The 18,250-nt window shown below is 40.8% G+C and overlaps 2 protein-coding genes across 4 annotated transcripts in view; one reads left to right on the top strand and one right to left on the bottom strand.

The window, feature by feature from the left end:
- The window catches only part of LOC103611772 (cohesin subunit SA-2), a 61,642-nt gene extending 49,208 nt beyond the window's left edge, over positions 1-12,434 (top strand). For both annotated transcript variants that reach the window (XM_017728571.1, XM_017728572.1), the window contains 8 exons: positions 637-782; positions 1,669-1,770; positions 3,098-3,252; positions 3,355-3,483; positions 7,362-7,552; positions 8,647-8,821; positions 9,807-9,894; positions 11,420-12,434. In XM_017728571.1, the coding sequence (XP_017584060.1) occupies positions 637-782; positions 1,669-1,770; positions 3,098-3,252; positions 3,355-3,483; positions 7,362-7,552; positions 8,647-8,821; positions 9,807-9,894; positions 11,420-11,428 (995 nt within the window). In that variant the 3' untranslated portion in view covers positions 11,429-12,434. The remainder of the gene's footprint in view (positions 1-636; positions 783-1,668; positions 1,771-3,097; positions 3,253-3,354; positions 3,484-7,361; positions 7,553-8,646; positions 8,822-9,806; positions 9,895-11,419) is intronic.
- Positions 12,435-13,761: 1,327 nt separating this feature from the next.
- Positions 13,762-18,250, bottom strand: part of PPP2R3B (protein phosphatase 2 regulatory subunit B''beta) — a 52,590-nt gene continuing 48,101 nt past the window's right edge. For both annotated transcript variants that reach the window (XM_008629335.2, XM_008629336.2), the window contains exons 11-13: positions 16,397-16,515; positions 16,206-16,312; positions 13,762-14,958 (exon numbers count right to left, since the gene is read on the bottom strand). In XM_008629335.2, coding sequence (XP_008627557.1) covers positions 14,814-14,958; positions 16,206-16,312; positions 16,397-16,515 — 371 coding nt within the window. In that variant the 3' untranslated portion in view covers positions 13,762-14,813. The remainder of the gene's footprint in view (positions 14,959-16,205; positions 16,313-16,396; positions 16,516-18,250) is intronic.

Raw genomic sequence — 18,250 nt, 5'->3', positions numbered from 1 at the left:
GTGTGTCTTGGCTGTCCTGCTGCAAAGAAGCTCTCCTCAAGCACCTTCATTGCTTGTTGGAATACTCTTAAGAGTATCTGTTTCCCATGAGTATTCCAGCAAGTAATTAACTCATGTTCCAGACGCTTAATATGTTCTTAATGCTGTTAAATGACTTTTTTCCCTTTCACTCTTACTGATAAGCACTTGGAGACTTTCATTGGAACTCTTGCTGACTGTGTGCGACAACTTTTGTAGGGTTTCTGATGAGTTAGGTGCTACTTTTCTAGCATGTTTTATTCTAGGAAAAAAAAAGTGGTTGCAATTTTTCTGATCCATTCCATTTGGTGTGTTTGTGCCTTTTATTCTACATGCTGGTTCAGTTCTGTAGCTGTGAGCAGTGTTGTACTAGGAGATTCTGACTAGTAGAAATGCCAAAGCCCTTTGAAGATCAGAGTAGAAAACTGTTTTCACTGTGTTACCAACTGCAGCTTTGAAATGGGAACAAACCTGTGTTTTCTGATATACACAGGGATGAGTGCTGGCATCTGTTACTGAACAGCTGAGTCTATGCTATTTAGGTGAAAGTTGGTCATTTGAATTGGGATACCTTGAATAAAGTAATAGAACAAAGCTTCAATGCTTTTGTTTCCCTAGATCTGACAGAAGAGGAAAAGGATGAAAGTTGCAAACTTGATGACTTGCACAAAAAGCGGAGTCTTCTTGCAGCATATTGCAAGTTAATAGTGTATAATGTGGTAGAGATGACTGCAGCAGCTGAGATCTATAAGCATTATGTGAAGGTAATGTTTTAGATAAGGTTGTTTTTCCTATCAGTGCATTTTAGTTTTTGAAAGTGTCTCCAATGTTTGTGAAAGATACGGTGTTAATAGTGTTATGGCTCCGAATCCTGGTATAATCACAAAAGGGCTATAAAATCAAGCAGGAGTGGGGCAGATCTCCTCTCTTGGTTCCACAAAGGTACCTCACTGCAGACAAAGCTACTGAAAATTGAGAAGAGGACATGTCTGTCTGGACATCTGCTCCTCAGCTTCTCCAGAGAGGCCACTGCAGAGCAGCAGTTTATGGCTGGGGAGTGTTTCACCTATTGACGTTCTCACACTGAAATGGTCAGCTTAATTCATACAGCTCACACAGTCCATATGCAGGTGCCTACATTTCACATGGGTCCCAGGGTTTAGATGACCCGAGTTTAGGAGAGCTTCAGCCACTCTGAAGGGGGTTTCAGGAGGGCCAAGAACATCAGAGTGTGCGGTTTCCTTGAGTCAATTGACAGAACTTTGGAAATACCTGAGTATGAATCTTGTGCTTTGCTTCATTGGCAAGCACTGGTAAAGTACAGAAGACTCTTATTTCTCTCCTGGTGAGGCTTTGCTCTTTTTTAAGAATTAACAATTAATTATGAATTAAGAATTGACAATCAATTAGTTGTTAATACTTAACAATTTCAGTGTATCTTTGATCCCCACATTACTCTTAAAGAAGCATACCATTGCTTTACATATGAAATATTATAAAAAGTCCAGTTTTCATCTTTTAACTTGCATGTTCTGATATTGGGAGTGTTTTAGGAACTTCTTGTGTCACTTGAACAGTCATGTGGTTTGTGTACTCCCAGTGCTAAAGAAGGGGAATGATAATTCTCAATTGTTTTGTTACTGTTGATAGACCTACAGTGATTTTGGAGACATAATTAAAGAAACATTAAGCAAGACGAGGCACAATAACAAAATTCAGAGTGCCAAGACACTGATTCTCTGTCTGCAGCAGGTAAGGTTAAGATTAAAGTAAGAGGCTAAGGGCTCTTATGATAGCTGTATTCACAGTGAAGATTTTTACCTCCCATGCCATAATTAATTCAAAATCATTAGAAAACCTAGCGACAGAAATGACTTCCTTTCCTGCACTTTCTGTGTTTATGTTGTTTTTGCATGTCATAACTAAAACTCCTTTCAAATCACTACATCTGTTTTAAAAGGTGCTTTTGTCCCTGATTTTTTTTGTCATGTTTTTAATCTTCCAATGCATAGTATGTTAGAACTGATGTGAGGTTCTGAAGTGTTTCTTGGGACACAGCAAGTGTCTCTTAACCTTAACAAATGTTAAGGATATTATGCTGTGTTTTATGGGCTACCTTAATTCCTTTTGGATTTGAGGAACCATGGATGTGCGTATGTATGTTCAGCTCCAACCCCCTGTATTTTCAGCTTTTTTTTTCTGGAGGAAAGTGGGTTGCAGCTTTTCTGAAGGGTCTCAGTTGCTGGGGCTTGCAGCTGCTGACTGATAGCCAGTTAGCTATTTTAGCAGCTGCTTTTGCCAGCTCTGCCTGTGGTCAGAACTGCTTCTAGCCTGGCCTGCTGTAATCCAGAGAGCAGGCTCCTCCTGGGGATACTGACACATGAGCTTTGCTTATTTCACACACACTGCCGAGGGCTTAGATCTGTGAACCAGCCCTTGAAATCTGAGCTTAGATCAGTCTAAGCAGCATTTGGCTACATATATTCTGCTGACATAGTCAGGACTTTATGTTTAGGTATCACATAGACAACAGGCCCTTTTTGGCCTTTACTTGACCTTGAAAGTTAACAGGTTGATGAGAACAAGCTCCTTCCATATTCTGTTAGAAAAAAAACCAACCCAAAGCACAGTTAATTGAGCTCAAGGTGTGCTTTTGACCTAATCTTACTCTCCGAAATTGGCCTATGGTGCTCCCAGTCTTGCTGTTTTGTATCTGCATTGTGCTACTCTGAAAGCATCTCGGGCCAATTAGGCCTCTGGGGCTTGATTCAGAAGATGCAAGAGGAGATGAGATCAGTGGGACCATTGTCTTCAGGAATCCCTTTTCTCTTTATGCATATCATTTTTTTATTTCTGTTTTTTGATTTGTGCCTGTCTTATGAGCACAACAGTGTCCTTTGTGTCAGTTCATTGTCATTGTTCCATTCGTGTGCTTCAGAAGCACAACTTACCAGCTCTTCTGTAAGGCTTCTGTCTGTGTGAGGTGACTCTTGCTTGCTGTGCCTGTCTCTCTGTCTGCCTGGTGCTTTGTTTCCCTATAGGATTACCTGTGTTTGCTTATCTGAGACTTCTCTTGCAGCTGTTTCAGACACATGCAGAAAACCAAGACAGCAGTAGTGGTGTGGACTTCTCCTCTGCTTCCTTTACAAACATCAAAGAACTTGCTCGTCGCTTTTCACTAACATTTGGTTGGGACCAAGTGAAATCTAGAGAATCTATAGCCATGATACACAAGTATGTGCCATGTAACATCACCTTGTCCACGGTCATTGCTTTTGTTAGTTGTCTGTTTTATCTGCTTTATTACTCTGTTCTTTTCTGTTTTTCTTTCAATAGGGAAGGGATTGAATTTGCTTTTCAAGGAGCTACTGGAGTAGATGGAAAATGCTTGCCTCCTAACTTGAGCTTTCTGGTAATCATCAGTGAATTTTCCAACAAGCTGCTAAAGCCAGACAAAAGACTAGTGTAAGTTAAGTTCTTGTACGCCATCGTACAGTGTGTGATTTATGTATCCCTGTACAAAGGACACTTGAACTTCAGTGTGGTGGAATTTGCTCAAGGGCTCTTCAGACAACCTCTTACATCAGTCTGCCCCTGAGGCTGAGACACCCTTGTTGAATTTTGTAGTAGGAGTTATTTCAGATTGTATGCGCAAGATGCATTCTAGATCTTTCTTACGCTTAGTTGTGGCCACATATGGCAATTCTTCTAAAGGAAAAACTGTTAATTTGGTGGGAGAGATTTGCGACTTGACTGGTTAGTGGAGTGGCAGGAATGTTTTTTTTTAGTAAATCAAAAGTTTGTGGAAGAAGTAATGCACGGATCATTATTTTGTAATTATCTATTTCCACAGCTTCAGGCCTCAATTATGTGAATTCTGTGGAACATATTTGGAATAGAAATATATGTGACACTCTTCATAATATAGATATTTAAATCCAAGGATTTGCTATTTACATGGGAATATGCCCTGATCCAGTGGGCCCATGGTTTACAGTGGTTTAAATATTTTCATTTAATGCTGTCAGAATGATAGCCTTCCTTTGGCATCAATGGGGTATTATGCACCTGAATGGAGAGATGCATGAGTATTCCCTTCTTCACTTGCCTCAGCTCTGGTCATCTGGAGACAGAAGTAACATTCTTCCTTCTATTTGACCTTTAGCATTACTTCCTTAGTCAGTGCTGTTCATTTTGGATCTGGATCTCTGTACTTCAGTATTTTAGTTACAGATACTGTAAAAAACAGGTATTTCCATTTTCCAGAAAGCATATTTGAAGACATGGGAATGTAAGATGAACCATTAAGACACATCTGCCTTTTTGCATTTCTGAGCATATCACTCCAGTACATGACAAGAAAAGTTTTACTTTTGAACGGAAGTCAGCAGAAATGGAAAAAAACAACCATCACATCTTTCTGAGCTCTGTGTAACTTGCTTGTTCCCATGTCACTTTGTCTTAAATTGGAGGATAACTTCCATGGGAATCATAGAACAGGTTTTATGTAATCTGGGTCAAGAATGGTAAAATGTCTATTTTCCTGTTACTTCACATGACACAATTTACTAATGATTGCCAGCAACACAGACAATTCATTTGAAAAAATTGATTCAAAGCTGGAATGCAAAATGCAGAAGAAAAATAGTCAACATACACTGATTACAAACCCTGAGAAACCTAAAGTGGACAACCTATGGGTATGGATAACTTCATTTTCTATTCTTGCATTTTTCTCAGATGAGACTCTTTAAGATCTGCTACTCAAATTGGTTTTCATAGAAGCCAAAGGATCATCCAGTCCCAACCCCCCTGCCATGGGGAGGAACACTTTCTACTAGACCAGGTTGCTCAAAGCCTCATCCAACCTGGCCTTGACACTTCAGGGATGGGGAGTCCACAGCTTCTCTGGGCAACCTGTTCCAGTGCCTCACCACCCTCACAGTCAAGGATTTTTTCCTAATATCTCATCTAAACTTGCTTTTTTTTCAGTTTAAAGCCATTTAAAGCCTTGTCCTATCTCTACATGCCCTTATAGAAAGTCCCTCTCCAGCTCTCTTGTCAGCTCCCTTTAGGTACTAGAATGTTGCGGTGACTGGCGGCACTAGAAGGTGCTGTAAGTCCTGCCTAGAGCCTTCTCGTCTCCAGGCTGAACCTGGACTCCCTCAGCCTGTCTTCATAGGGAAGTGCTCCAGGCCCCAGTTTGGACAGTTTCTGTGTAACTCTGTCCATGTTGTCTGTATTTTAAAGACCTGTAATCATCTGTGGTGACACCCATGCAATAAGTAGTTTTCTGTTAAACCATCCTTGAAAAAGTATCATTTCATTTACCTCCTGGGAGTACTTTTTAATTGAACAAGAGGAAAATATTTAATTGTTGATGGGGGCAGATTAAAGCTAAATCATGATAATTTTTTTCCTAGGACTGTATTTAACCTCTTGATCAGAGGATATATTCTGGAAGTATATTCCTGAATGTATCAGATACATTTGATACATTCAGGTAGGTTTATTCATGGAAAAGTTTTGTGGGACATTACAGAACCTAGCAGGGAATGCACTTGACTTCAGTTCTTACTGCTTTGGGCCTTCCCTCTGCTGCTGGGAACAAATGGAAAACAATAAAATTCACTAGAAGGGAAATTGCAATTTATCCACAAGTATGTTCATACTATGTTTCTAGAATAACAGTTTCTATTCTGGGAGGCCTAAAGTGCCTTGCAGAGGCTGGAGATTATATTTCCTCTTAGAAATATTTAGGTTTAGCTCCATCATAAATTACTGGATGGAATGTTTTAGGTCAACATGAACTTTGAGAAACAAACATCTGGTTATTTTCATTTTTCTTATTAATCATAGGATTGATGTCCAGGTCTGTATGTTATGTGAATGTACCTGTAACAGATGAGATACAGAATATGGGCATTTGTTAGGAAAGACTATATTTCAACACCATCAAAGTATATGGACTTTAACCCTCTCCCCTGTAATTGCCCAGGCTATAGCAGTAAAACACTTGGCTTGTCAATTGCTCTGTACCACAAAATGCACACAAGAAATGAATTGCTGAATAGCAAGCAGCATGAAGGGCCTGATTCCTGAATCAGTAGGAGTCTTTCCATTGACATTGATAGCAGTTGGATTAGACCCTGAAACTGTAGTTACAATATGTGCTTGTTTGAAACCAACAAATTCCATTACCAGGATTTCTTGATCCCTGGGGCCCCCAGAGTCCAGGACTCTTAATTGTTTCAGAGTCGGTGCTTACCCTGACCTCCTCTCAGCACTGGTTTTCTTGTTTTGCAAAGCAAATGAAACGTCTGATATTTTCCAGGCCACTCTCCTAATAAATAAAAAAAAAGAATAATATGTTGTACAGGCTGGTGTTAAAACTGTCACTTCTGGTATTTGCTAAGGTGGGGTCTGTTTTAACAACACTGGGCTTGATTTTAAAGTGATGAACTGTAGCTGAAATGTGGTGAATATCCAGTTTCTAAACCTGAGTCAGACTTTGATTTTTTTTCTTATGGTTATGAAGTAGGAATGGGTCAGAAAGACTTCATCAGAAATGTCCTGTTTTTCAAACAGAGTATTTGAAGAAGGCCTTTTTGCTCCAGGAAAGGTGATAACTTCACCTGGGATTCAGGAAGGCCCAGTGTCAAGTCTCTGGATCGATTCAGACAGAACAGGGCTCGAGACAATGTTTCCCACATCCCATGTGTTGTCACAACTGCAGAGCAGTTAACTGCTTCTTGCAGACACTTGACATTTTATTGGAAAGCTGTGAGAATTGGATTAAGTTTGAGCTGATAATATAGAAAAATGGTTTAATTGGTTGTTCTTGTTTTTAACCTTGACAGAACAGGCACTCATGGTGTAAAAACCCCATTGCCTGGCCTGTACTGTTTCCTGTACTGCTGAATCACAGGGAGCGTCTCTCGCCTTGTGTTGCAGTCCATGAGGCAGAAAAAGCCACCAGGAGAAGAGGTGACTCCTCATAGAATTCTGCTTTGTTCAGGTTGCTACTGTCAGCAGCAATTGGCAGTGACTTTCCCTGCACAGGAAACTCTTTCTAGAGGCTGATGTAGTTTTGTAATTTCTGTGGGTCTAGTGTTGTTTCTAATGCTAAAAACTCAAGCACTCTTTTAGCTTTGAAGACATCTGCATTTTAAATAGATATTTCAGAGATGTCAGGTATTTCAGAGGAAAGGGGTGCCCTCTCTTCAACAGTTCTGTATGCACCTTTGGAGAGTAAAGTGAAAATACTTTCTTGCAATACCTGCCCGAGATATTGAAGGGAAGGACAGTGAGTATCCTTATGCTTGCTTTTGTTTTTGTCCCAGGTACAGTTACTTACAGAGGTACATAACAGAGCCACTGCCCTGCAGAGGAGACGAATGGCAGCCCTTGGTCTGGTACAGAAACTCTTTATTGGCAAATGAAGATGAGGAGAGCTCTGTCTTCGGCAGTTTGGGAGAGTGGCCCCCCGTGAGCTCATCTAAGACATCTTCTTTTAAAAGGAAATTGTCTAATGGTATGAAAACTTCCCAGTTCTTGATCAGCTGTATTTTTTGTTGTCTGTGTGACAAAACTGCTGTATTTGCTATTTTGCTTTGCTTTAGCAAATTTGCACGTGCTAAAACATATTTCATGCTTTGCATTGGCAGTACAGTACCACGATGTGTTGGATGTTGGGGACTTCCCAGCTTGAACTGTGGTTTTTGCCTTCAGCTTTGTTGTTGTTAAAGGTCCCTTGATCACTCAATAGCAGCAAGGTTGGGCTGAGGACTCCGAGTGACAAGAATTCAAGATTATCTGAATTCTGCTGTGTACTAACATCTGGCATTTGTCTGAGGCACTGAGACTTGGTTGATTGCTTTTAATTGTTAACTTAAGGGCATTGTTGCTTTAGGCCCTGTAGATAATTGAGACAGGAGAGGTATTTCCAGGAGTTGACTCAGATCTTCAGGCCAGATTATCTGGGCCAAGTCATCTTCTAGGGTTTTTCTCTCTGTTGAATTTCTAGGGAGCCTGTAAGATTATACTCCTACCTTAAAGAGTTATAGTTAGATGGGCTGTATCCAGGCTTTAGCAGCATTAATGGACTGCCAATCTGTAATGAAGTATTCACTGCATGGATATGGTGGGACTTAGTTAAAATGTAATAAAGCCATTATGAAAACAATTGCTAATAAAAATGCTAAGTGTTACGGGCATGTGCAGTTGTATGTGGAGGAAAGGAAAATTTTCCACAGTGTCCTTTAGTTTCTTTCTCATTCTTTCTCATAAATCTTCTTTTCAGTGACTTGCCTTCAGAGAGTTGGTTCCTTTGTGTCCCCACAGGCCCTCCTTTCTTGGGCATTATAGAGACTCAGCAGTACTGATAGCAGCTATGGACCAGGGCCAAGTTAATAAATCTAGATTGCAAAAATGACCAGTGGGCAAATTAAATGGATTTTCTTTTAAGTGGCTTTTAGCTGTCTCCTTCAATAAATGAATGCTTTGCTCCAGATGTCCTTTTAAGCTTGGCCCGATTGTTTCACTGCTGTGGGGAACATATTGGAAATGTCCATCTCAAGACCTCTGAGGGTGAGGCTGAAGAACAACTATGTTCACTCTCTGTTGCAGGGTCTTTGCCTGAAACCAGCCAGACTGAAGCAGCAAGCAAAGCCCTGGAACAGCAGGGTGCTTCCCAGCTTCCCTCCTCAGCAGGGAAAAGCAGAAAGAGGCTGAAATCTCGAGAGATGCGCTTGCAGGAGCATTTGCCATTCCTTTGTCCAGGAGGGCTGCGCAGAAGATACTGGTGAGAGTTTGATGTTTTACGAGCTCCTTCACCTGTTCTTACATTGATGCTTGGGTCTCTCTATCCACCTCTGCTTCTGTTTTTTTAATACTTCATGAGCTAAGGGTGTGTGCCCCTCCTGTCTTTCTTACGGGCTGCGTCCCAAGGACAGGTTGGGGTTTTTTCTTTCCGAGTCTGGTATCTACATTTGCTGCTTTCTCCTGCCACTGTCACAGGGCTTCTGTGCTTTCTTGGAGTAATACTGAGTGTACAGAGAAAAAGACAAGGATGGAGGAAAATTCCCTGTCCTACTTCCCATGTCCAGATTGGAGTGCTGTGGTGTGGGTTACTCTCTGGCTGTTTGCTGGAGCCAGACAAGAAGTGTTTTCTGCATCTCTGGAAATGAAAGAGGATTCTTGTCTCTGCAGATCTGCTATCAACTACTGTGTACCCAGTGGCTTTCTTTTAGAGAAGTGTTGGTGTGTGGCATGCACACGTGCCCGAGTGAAACCCCACACAACTTGGATGTAACAGGTGTTGCAGAAATAGGGAGTCTGCAGTCTACTTTTGAGCAAAGTGCTCAGTTGCAGTATTTGCCTTCAATTCAGTTAATTTATTGAGGTGTTAGGTGCTATTTCCCTTATTAGTAGGTTAAAAGGTGAAACACAAATTCTGGGAAGATGCATATTTTTCCAGGCTTTGGAATACTTGTTAAATGGACATAGTGAATACAAGTAAAATAGAACAAAAATTCATTAAACATCAAGGTAGCCCCTGTTTAAATCAATGTTTTGTTTCTGAACTGCTTTATTGAAAATTCCTCAGAGCATAACCTGTTTCATACTGGGAAATTCTGGGCCAGTAATTTTAGGCTACCTTACATGGATATCAGCAGCAGATCTTACTATGTGAAATACACTGCCTAAAGCACATTTGTGCCATGTGCAGCCTCTGTTACGAGATTTCTCAAGACTTAGCTATTTTTTGGTTTGTTTTTCATTTCCAGCAAAGATGAGATTAAGACAGAAGATGTCTCCGAGGAGGGTCCAGCAGAAGACACAATTGAAGATGTTGACATTGTTGGTACAGACCAGGTAATTCTGGCTGGTTTTCCAGCTCTGAGGACAGCTGTAGTTGAGGTGGGTGGATGTCAGGTCAGAGCCTCCTGGGTAGCCGTGTAGCAGCAAAGGGGGTTGCTCTTTTGTTGCCTTTTTCAGGATGAGAAAAGGGGGATTGCCTTCTTCGTGCTGCAGCTGTAGTTTCCTCCTTCAGCTCAATCTACATTTTTAATGCAATCCTTATTGTAGCATCTAGACATCCTTAGGTCATTCCTAAGGATTGAATGTCACTTAGGATGCATTAAGAGGAGGATCCCGTTTCCTTTTTTCCCATACTGTGAAGCTTCCTGATTAGGAGCCATTTGCTGCAGTTGCTTCGTGTTACTGACACATTGCAGAGATGGCACTGCTGCATGGCCTGCAGGGAAGATCTGCTTCAGAAATGGTGTTTGCATTGTGTTCTTTGGACTGAAAGACTTGGAATGTGTCTGATCACTGGTCAGCCCAGGGCTCTTGCTAGAGTATCCCATGTTTCTTTTCCAGTCAAGGTTGTTGGGCAGATTAAATTGTCCCTGAACAAACTGGGGATTTGAAGGGAAGCATGAGAACATTGTGGGCTTGGAGTGGCAACCAGCAGAGCCAGGGGCTTGTCTTGTGAGCACTGATTGCCTTTGGGGTCCAAGTTTGGCAGAGCTGCAGCTGTCTGCCTGGGTCTCAGCTCAGCCCTGGACTGGATCCTTGCTGCAGGGAAGGACTTTCAGTCGTTTGGGCCACTGGAGTGCAAAGACTCAAACAGGACATTGTACAGCAGGGTCTTGTGGAGTGACTGTACAAGGAAAGGGGCGGGGGGGTGGAAGAAAGGCCATGATTTTTCCTGTGCTGCAGCTAATCCCAACCCTTCTGCCCCCTAAAGGTTTCTGTCAGCCTCTACAGGGGGCTAAGCAGTTCCTTCAGGTTTTTCTCCTGTATTTCCCCCTGCTCTCTGCACTTCAGAACATAACTGAAGTGTTTGGCAGACAGTATTTCTGCAGTAAGTCAGGAAACCCCTTGATTTCCAGTGACTCTGGTTATCTGGGATCTAACAACCACATTCATGATTGTTGACTTTTTAAATGAGTTTTTCCTGTAAAGTTCAGCAAATAGTTTTTTACACATGGTGGGCTTTTATTTTTAAAGAGGACTAGAAGGAAAGAAGGAAGGACTTCTACCTTTTCTTTCAGTCATATGCATGTTAAAATGTGGACAGTTTGGCCATGTACTTGAAGCAGCTCCTACTGAAGATAGAAGAATTTAACTCCATGGACAAAGATCGAAGCCATACAGAAAATGCACTACTTATCCAGTATGGTGCCTTTCCCAGTAGTGCCTTTTCTGGGCTTTTTGGGGTATGGAAATACTTCTTTCCTTTTGTGGAAGCTCTAGTTCTATACAAGAGCTGTCTCTATGGCTAAGCTGCTGAATGGTTAGATGCTACACAGTTACTCAGATTCCTTGTGGGCTTTTACATGACATCTCCATCATAGTAGACGACTGACTTAATCTCTTTTTTCTTGTGATATAGGACATTTAAGACACTGAGAGGATGAACAGAAGTGAAGCACACACTTTTTTTCTGCAAATTGTTTAACTTGACAATGTGGTGTGAGGGCATCAGCTGAGGTGGCAGAGACATGGATCAAGTTGTCTCTGTGCCTGTGGGCATCCACTCAGAACCAGTTTGTAGCACTGTGGTTGATTTCTCACCATTGCTGGTTGTGGGAGTTACTGAGGTGGCTGCTGCAAGTCTAGGGTTGGGTATTCTGAGCATCATTACTCAGCTGCATCCTGATCCTTGATGCTGCCTTGGAAAAACTCCCAGCTGAAGGACTGGAATCAGTGTACTGACAAACACCGCATCAGACACTGTGAACCAGGTGAGACAAGCGTGTTTGAAGCATGTGGGGGCAGTGCTCTGCTGGCTGTGTTCTGTACTGTTGGAGATAACCAAATGGAGAGCTATGTGCTTCCTTGCACCCAGTGCAGGGGAGAAAGGAGCCTGGCTCAGCTGTGAACACTGGGACCTGCTGGGTGATGGCAAATGCCATTTCCTGCCTGTAAAATGGAAAACCTGGAACAATCAGCTGAAAGTATTTCTATATTTCATTGCTTAGAGAGATGTGGTTAGTGGTCTGTAGGCATCAGGACATGTTCCTGGGAAACTTGTGTCAGGGTTTCAAAGTAACAAAGAAAGCAACTGTGGACCAGCTGACTATTCTCCTCTGGAAGAAGACCTTTGTACAATGAGCACCTGTGGTGTTTACTTGGAAAAAGCTTGGAAAGACAATGTAAATAGACTGTAAATATGGCCATTCAAAAATAGGGGTTTTTGCATTAAGAATTTGCAAATGATCTTCACCCAAGAATGTTTCAGTGGCAGTTAGGCTGGGGAGGGTGGGCTGCTTTCAACTGACCCTTCTCACTGCTCTCTGGAATTGTACATTGCAGTAATCATATCAGCTTTATTTTTTATATATATATATATCTGTATTTTGGATTGTAACTGTGTAAATAAACTACAGAACTATTGCTGTACTGAATGTGCAAGTGATACTCCTACACTGTGTCTGGAGAAAGAAGGGCAGCGATGTGTGCTGGCCTTTGCAGTTGTTGTGTTTATTTTACAGGCTGAGCAGGGAGTTCCCATGAAGATGGAAGTGAAAGCCATGACTGTTGCCCAGGTAGTGGGTATACTGAAGTAGCCACAGTGAATCCATGATGTTTCCTTTTGCCTGGGTGGGTGTAGGGGCTGAGGTACCACTCCCCACATAATGTGGTTGTCAGGTCTCCTCTGATTCAATCAGTAACTCCCCCTACCTGGACTGGGGTACTGATGTTTCCTTCATCCATCTGTGGACGATTTGTGTATCTAGGCCTAAGCACTCACCAGGTAGGCAGAATAGAGCTTGACTAAGAAAACAGTTATACCTGGAACCACATCAAGCATATGGAAGCTTTAGTTCTTGTAACAATGGGCTAGGGCTGGGAATTACCCTGCAAGGGCAAGGTCCAGTAATCCTTAAAAGCTCATGTATTTCAAGAAAATGGACTTCTACAGTAACAACAGGATGCGTTCCACTTAGAAAAGAGGGGACTTGGTTAGCACAAGTATAATAGAGAGCAGGATTTAACAGGCACTTCATTAAACACAAAGTGGCAACAGCAGCTACAGGCTCTGCAGAAGAGATCGACCCTGCACCGTAGTGCTGTGTGACAGAGACATGTCACTGTATGCTGGAAAAGCCTGTGGCTGTTCACTGCCCAGATACAAGTTCCCTTTTTAGGAAGGGTTTCAGGTAGAAAAAAGCAGCAGGTAGAAAAAAGCCTCTCCTGCACTGCAACAGGGGCTCAGGATCATCTTCTGGAAAGCCAGTTGGTCATCCTTTCCCTGAGGGAACAGAGCTTAACAGAAATGCTCTGTGTATCTTTACTGTTGAAAAGCCCCACACCATGGGCAGTAAGTGAAAAGTATCCAGCCACCACAAGGGAAATCTGACATTGGTGAGTCTCTATTAAAACTGGAATAATCAACCCACTTATCTTTTTTTTAAAAAAAAAGATCCTTCAAATGGTATTAAAATGACTTTTTTCCTCAGTAACATTCACCAGCACTTCAGCAACGAGTTTCTTTATACACAGGTGTGTAGGTTTGTGCAGGAGCTGGCGTGATGAGTAGAGCACAACAGGTTTCTCCCAGCTGCTCTGCAATACTCTCTTTTGGATGATGAAAAACCTGCTAGAGGCAGATTGCTTTGAATATGCAGCTTGTACTTACCCAACCAGACTGCAATACCTGTGTAACCCATCTTATGGTGAATGGTTCTTTAACAGTAAGACATGAATTGTGTGCAGTATGTAACAAACATGTTAAATTACATGTATGAAAATCTTTATTTGAAAATACAAACATGTTTTTTAAACATTTTAAAAGATCTACACTGCAACCAAAAAAATAACTTACATCTTTTTGTACATTTTTTTTCCCAACAAAACCTGTTTAACAGTTAAGAGTGAGGCAACAATTTCAAGCTGCTGTGACACTGATGAATATCCATGGAATGTGTCAATAGCAAACAAGCAAAGGGGAGGACAGACAAAAGCACTGAATGCCCACAACAAATTAGTGCACATCACTGATCAAGTAACATTTATACAAAGGATTTAAAAAAAAAATTGGTTCCTTCTACATGAATTATCACACCCATTTTGGATCAAGTATGAACACTCAGACTTCATTGTTAAATAATCTTTTTATGATTAACATCAATGAAAAGACTGAAGTTTAAAAGGGCACACAAAATTAAAGTTGGGGCAAACAAGGACTACATAGGGAAGAAAAACAGCTTGTCTTGGGTGTTCACTTTCCTTGTATTCTACTAATACGCACAGCTTGTCAGACAAAACTCTGCTTGTAAATGAGTGTTGAACTGTGCACTCATTGTCATGTCTTTTCCTTGCCAAGGCATAAAATAGGGCTGTCTATGAGCATGAGCACATTGCAGGTGTAAATTGTCTCCTTACCTCCCATACCAGGACAGAAATACCTGTTCACAGGTGAGATGGAGATGGTCAGTGCCCCACACATCAACTTTGAGAGAATTATACAGTTCTCTTAAAAACAGCAGATTACTTTTCTCTTAAGTCAAATATTGTTATTCTTCCAAAAAGGAATTATGCAACATCTGTAAATAAATATTTTAATCTATTTTACAAACTATAAACTATTGAATAAATACAAAAATCTCATCATTCCGTATAAATGCGCTTCTTTTACTTAAAAGGTAGTGTAGTGATTAAATATTTTTAGCGCAAAACTAAGCTGACTTCCTGGAAACAAACCCCAGTGAAATGTATCAGTGTGTAGCAGACCTGCTGCAGACTGTCCCTTCTCTTCTGCAAGTGCCGACCATAAGTAACCTCTACTCAAAATCCTCATCATAGTCATATTCATCCAAGTCTACATCAGCCAGATGGGAAGGCATTTCAAAAAATGGTCTTTTCTCCATTTGATACTTTAGAACACTGGCCTTCTGATGGTCTACAGGATTCAGCTCTGCTTCATACCTAGAAGCAGACAAAAAAAAAAAAAAAGAAAATGAAGGAGTCTATGCAGAGAGTGCCTAAATGTTGGACCACTAACAAGGCAGCTGCAGGAAGAACATACTTTTCAATATTTTATATTTATAATAAAGAAACATAACCAGAACAGGACCAGGGTTCTGTAATAATTCCCTGAATTTAAGGTAGCTTACTCTCCTACCACATGCCAAACTTTGCAGTCTAATATGCAGCTCTACTGAAAGGATTCAAAGCACACAGTGACACACTGCTCCAGTGGACTACTCATAGGCTAGAAATGGTCAAATGCAAGACTTCAAGTACTTGCCAAAAACCCCTCAAGTTATTTTCAAGAAAGCTGAAATGAAGCTCAGTTAGGAAGAACAGAATAGAGCTGCAGTAGGTTTGACAAACAGGAGGGAATACTGGATTGAGGCTCTTCCTGACATGTGTTTGAGCACCACGAAGCGATAGCAACTGTGCTTTTAAGCAGATGCTGGAAAGCAAAAGCCAACTGTTAATGCAGAAATTATTGATAACTACCTGCTGCTGATGCAGATGAATAGATGGATAATGAAATGTAATGTTTAACTAATGCAAGCCAGTGAAGGCTGGTATTTAAAAAAGGTTAGCTTTAACACTTTACGTGGGATCCATCTATAATTCATAGTGCTTGAAAAACACGAAGTCTCTGTGGAGATTTATGGTGGCAGATTAAAGAACTAACCATTTCCGGGGTTAGGGTGACTCAGGTTCATGCATGTCTTCCCAACCACTACTGAATCTCATCACATGATTTTTTCCATCTACTTGACTGTGCGGAGAATAAGCTTTAGATACTGCAGTATCTGTTCTTTAAAACTGCTTTATGAAGGCATTACATGCTGATTAGAGTTGTTCTTTCAGAGAAAGACATAGGGCAAAGAAGAGTTAAAAAGAATCCACTATGAGCACTAAAATAGAGCAGCACCTTGGGTTTCTCCCATGAGTTCACCACTGATTTAAACAGAAAACAAAAGTCATCTGAAGGTTTAATTCACCAAGTTACACATTTAAAAACCAGGGTTTGTAAAAAGAGATGTATATTTCAGAGTAAGAATTTTGGCTCACACATGTGTACTTGGTAGTCTCACACACAGTTAATTACATATTTTGAGAAGGATTTGTCTTGTCTTTTTTAAATGAATGACAGTGGTGGTGAGGCTCTACTTTAGTAGAGAGGATTCCTATCAACCCTTCTGCTGCATCCTTACCCGTCATTCCACTGGTCACTTGCTGCCTCTTCTGCTACCAAGATATCATACTCTTCAGCAGCATATTTCTCCCAGTCAGAGACCTCTTGACTTTCACCTTCACCATCCTAAACAATCACATTGCATGTTATACAAAAAAATATTAATTGCTAAGCACGTTGCTGTAAAGACTTTTAGAGCTTCATACTCACCCGCAACATAGAAAATTGATCCTTCTGTTCATGGTCAAGGTATTTTTCAATGTTGAAAAAAGTATCAAAGAACACATTTGTCAACTTACATCGCTTTAAATCATGAAGAGTAATTTTTCCTGTAAAGAAGATTATGAGATAAGATAATTAAGATAAAATAATTAGAGCTGAAGTTATCCCTTCTCCAAAGTGGAGGAATCAAAAGGTACATTATCATTACTCAGTCATCACTGCTCAAGAACATTTGTCACTGATGCTTAATGCAATGGGAGAGATGCAAACAGATGAAATACTCTAACCTAGAGATACGTCCTTCAAAGTGTACAAAACTTCTAAATGTTTCAGATTTTTTTCCTTGCTATGGTGGTCATCCCACAGCCTGTCAGTATATTGGAGTGAGATGCAGTCTACCTCCCTTAGCTATTAAAAATCATTGAAGGTATTAGTTTAAGCTTCTTCAACAGATAGAAGTCTCCAGTGAATTAGCCATTCCTTCCCAAGGAGTGCTTGGGTAGCAGGTAGGAATCTCCTATGGCAGCAGCCCTCTCTCCTCCCTGACTTGAGCAGACAAATGTATGACAGAAATGACAGTGTGTGACTACGCTTCATACAGATGAATTTTTCATAGAGTCAAGGTTGCCACACTTGTCCAGTCTGATCAATATTTATTGCTTGAGAGGAAAGCTAAATGCTCAGAGGTGCTTTGTTTGATTTTTATAGTGTGATACTTTAAAGACTCAAATCAATGGATGTGTTAAGCATTAGAAGTATTTGTCAGGTTGCTCAGAAATGTTACCCTATTTCAAAGCAGAATATTAAAGCTTCTGCAGAAAGGCTAAAAAGTATGAGATACACAAGGGAGGACAGATGACTATCCTTAAAACTCCCCTTTATTGATTCACCTGGAATACAGACAATCTTCCATTGTTAATCAAATAGGAGCTAACTGAAGATGTTATGGAAGAGTTCAATAAAAGCCAGACTTGGACCAGTATTTCCTCAGCACACTGTCCCAGTCTCTAACAAAGTGTAACTCAAGGACATCACAGGGAAGCAAAATCTAAATCCCATTTGTACATGGTTGCATCTGTCATGAAGGGCCCCAGTGCGTTGTGCCTGGCTCATAGCTGGTGCTCCAGAACAACACAAATCCCCCGTGGCACCTGTGCCGTATCTGTCAGACCCACACAGATGTCTGAAGCACTGCACCATCTCAAGTGGCAGCAGCTCTCCACAACCAAGCAAATGATTTGAATCCTAGTTACATAAGCTCCCAGTTTAAGTTAGACTCCTATATTTGGTTCACTGATTTGCTCTCCAGTTTCCATTTATTGCAATGGGAGCTTAGACACTTAACACTCATGTGGATGCCTACCACTGTCTCTCAAACACCAACAAAACAGGAGTGAAATTAAAGTAATTAATTCAGGTCTCCAGAAATTAAAGCTTGCTTTTCTGTACACAGAGCATTTTATAGAAAGTGTATCGCAGTTTAGCCATAACTTTATGAAAGTGTCTTCTTTTGTTTCAAGTCTACAAAGTGAAACATCAGTTTACACTGCTAGTTTTTTGTATTAGAAAAACAGAAGTTTTTTTTTAAATCCACCTTTTAAACATAATTCAATTTTTACTAAAAAAAAAAAAATCAAGCCTTCTCAACTGGCTTTCATTTTTATTACCCTAAATAACTCATCTTGGTTGTGTTTGATAGCCTTCTTTTATCATCCTCATGACATAGAAGAGATATATCAATCTTGTTTCATTTGAAATGCAGAACAGAAATATTATTGTAAATGTCTGCTTTTCAGAAGCATAACATAGAACTGGAAGGGAACTACTGAGCTCAGGAGGTGA

This window comes from Corvus brachyrhynchos, unplaced genomic scaffold, assembly GCF_000691975.1.
Source record: "Corvus brachyrhynchos isolate BGI_N302 unplaced genomic scaffold, ASM69197v1 scaffold92, whole genome shotgun sequence".
Lineage (NCBI taxonomy): Eukaryota > Metazoa > Chordata > Aves > Passeriformes > Corvidae > Corvus > Corvus brachyrhynchos.
Note: the sequence above shows the minus strand (reverse complement) of the source record. Positions and strands in the feature narration are given on the sequence as shown.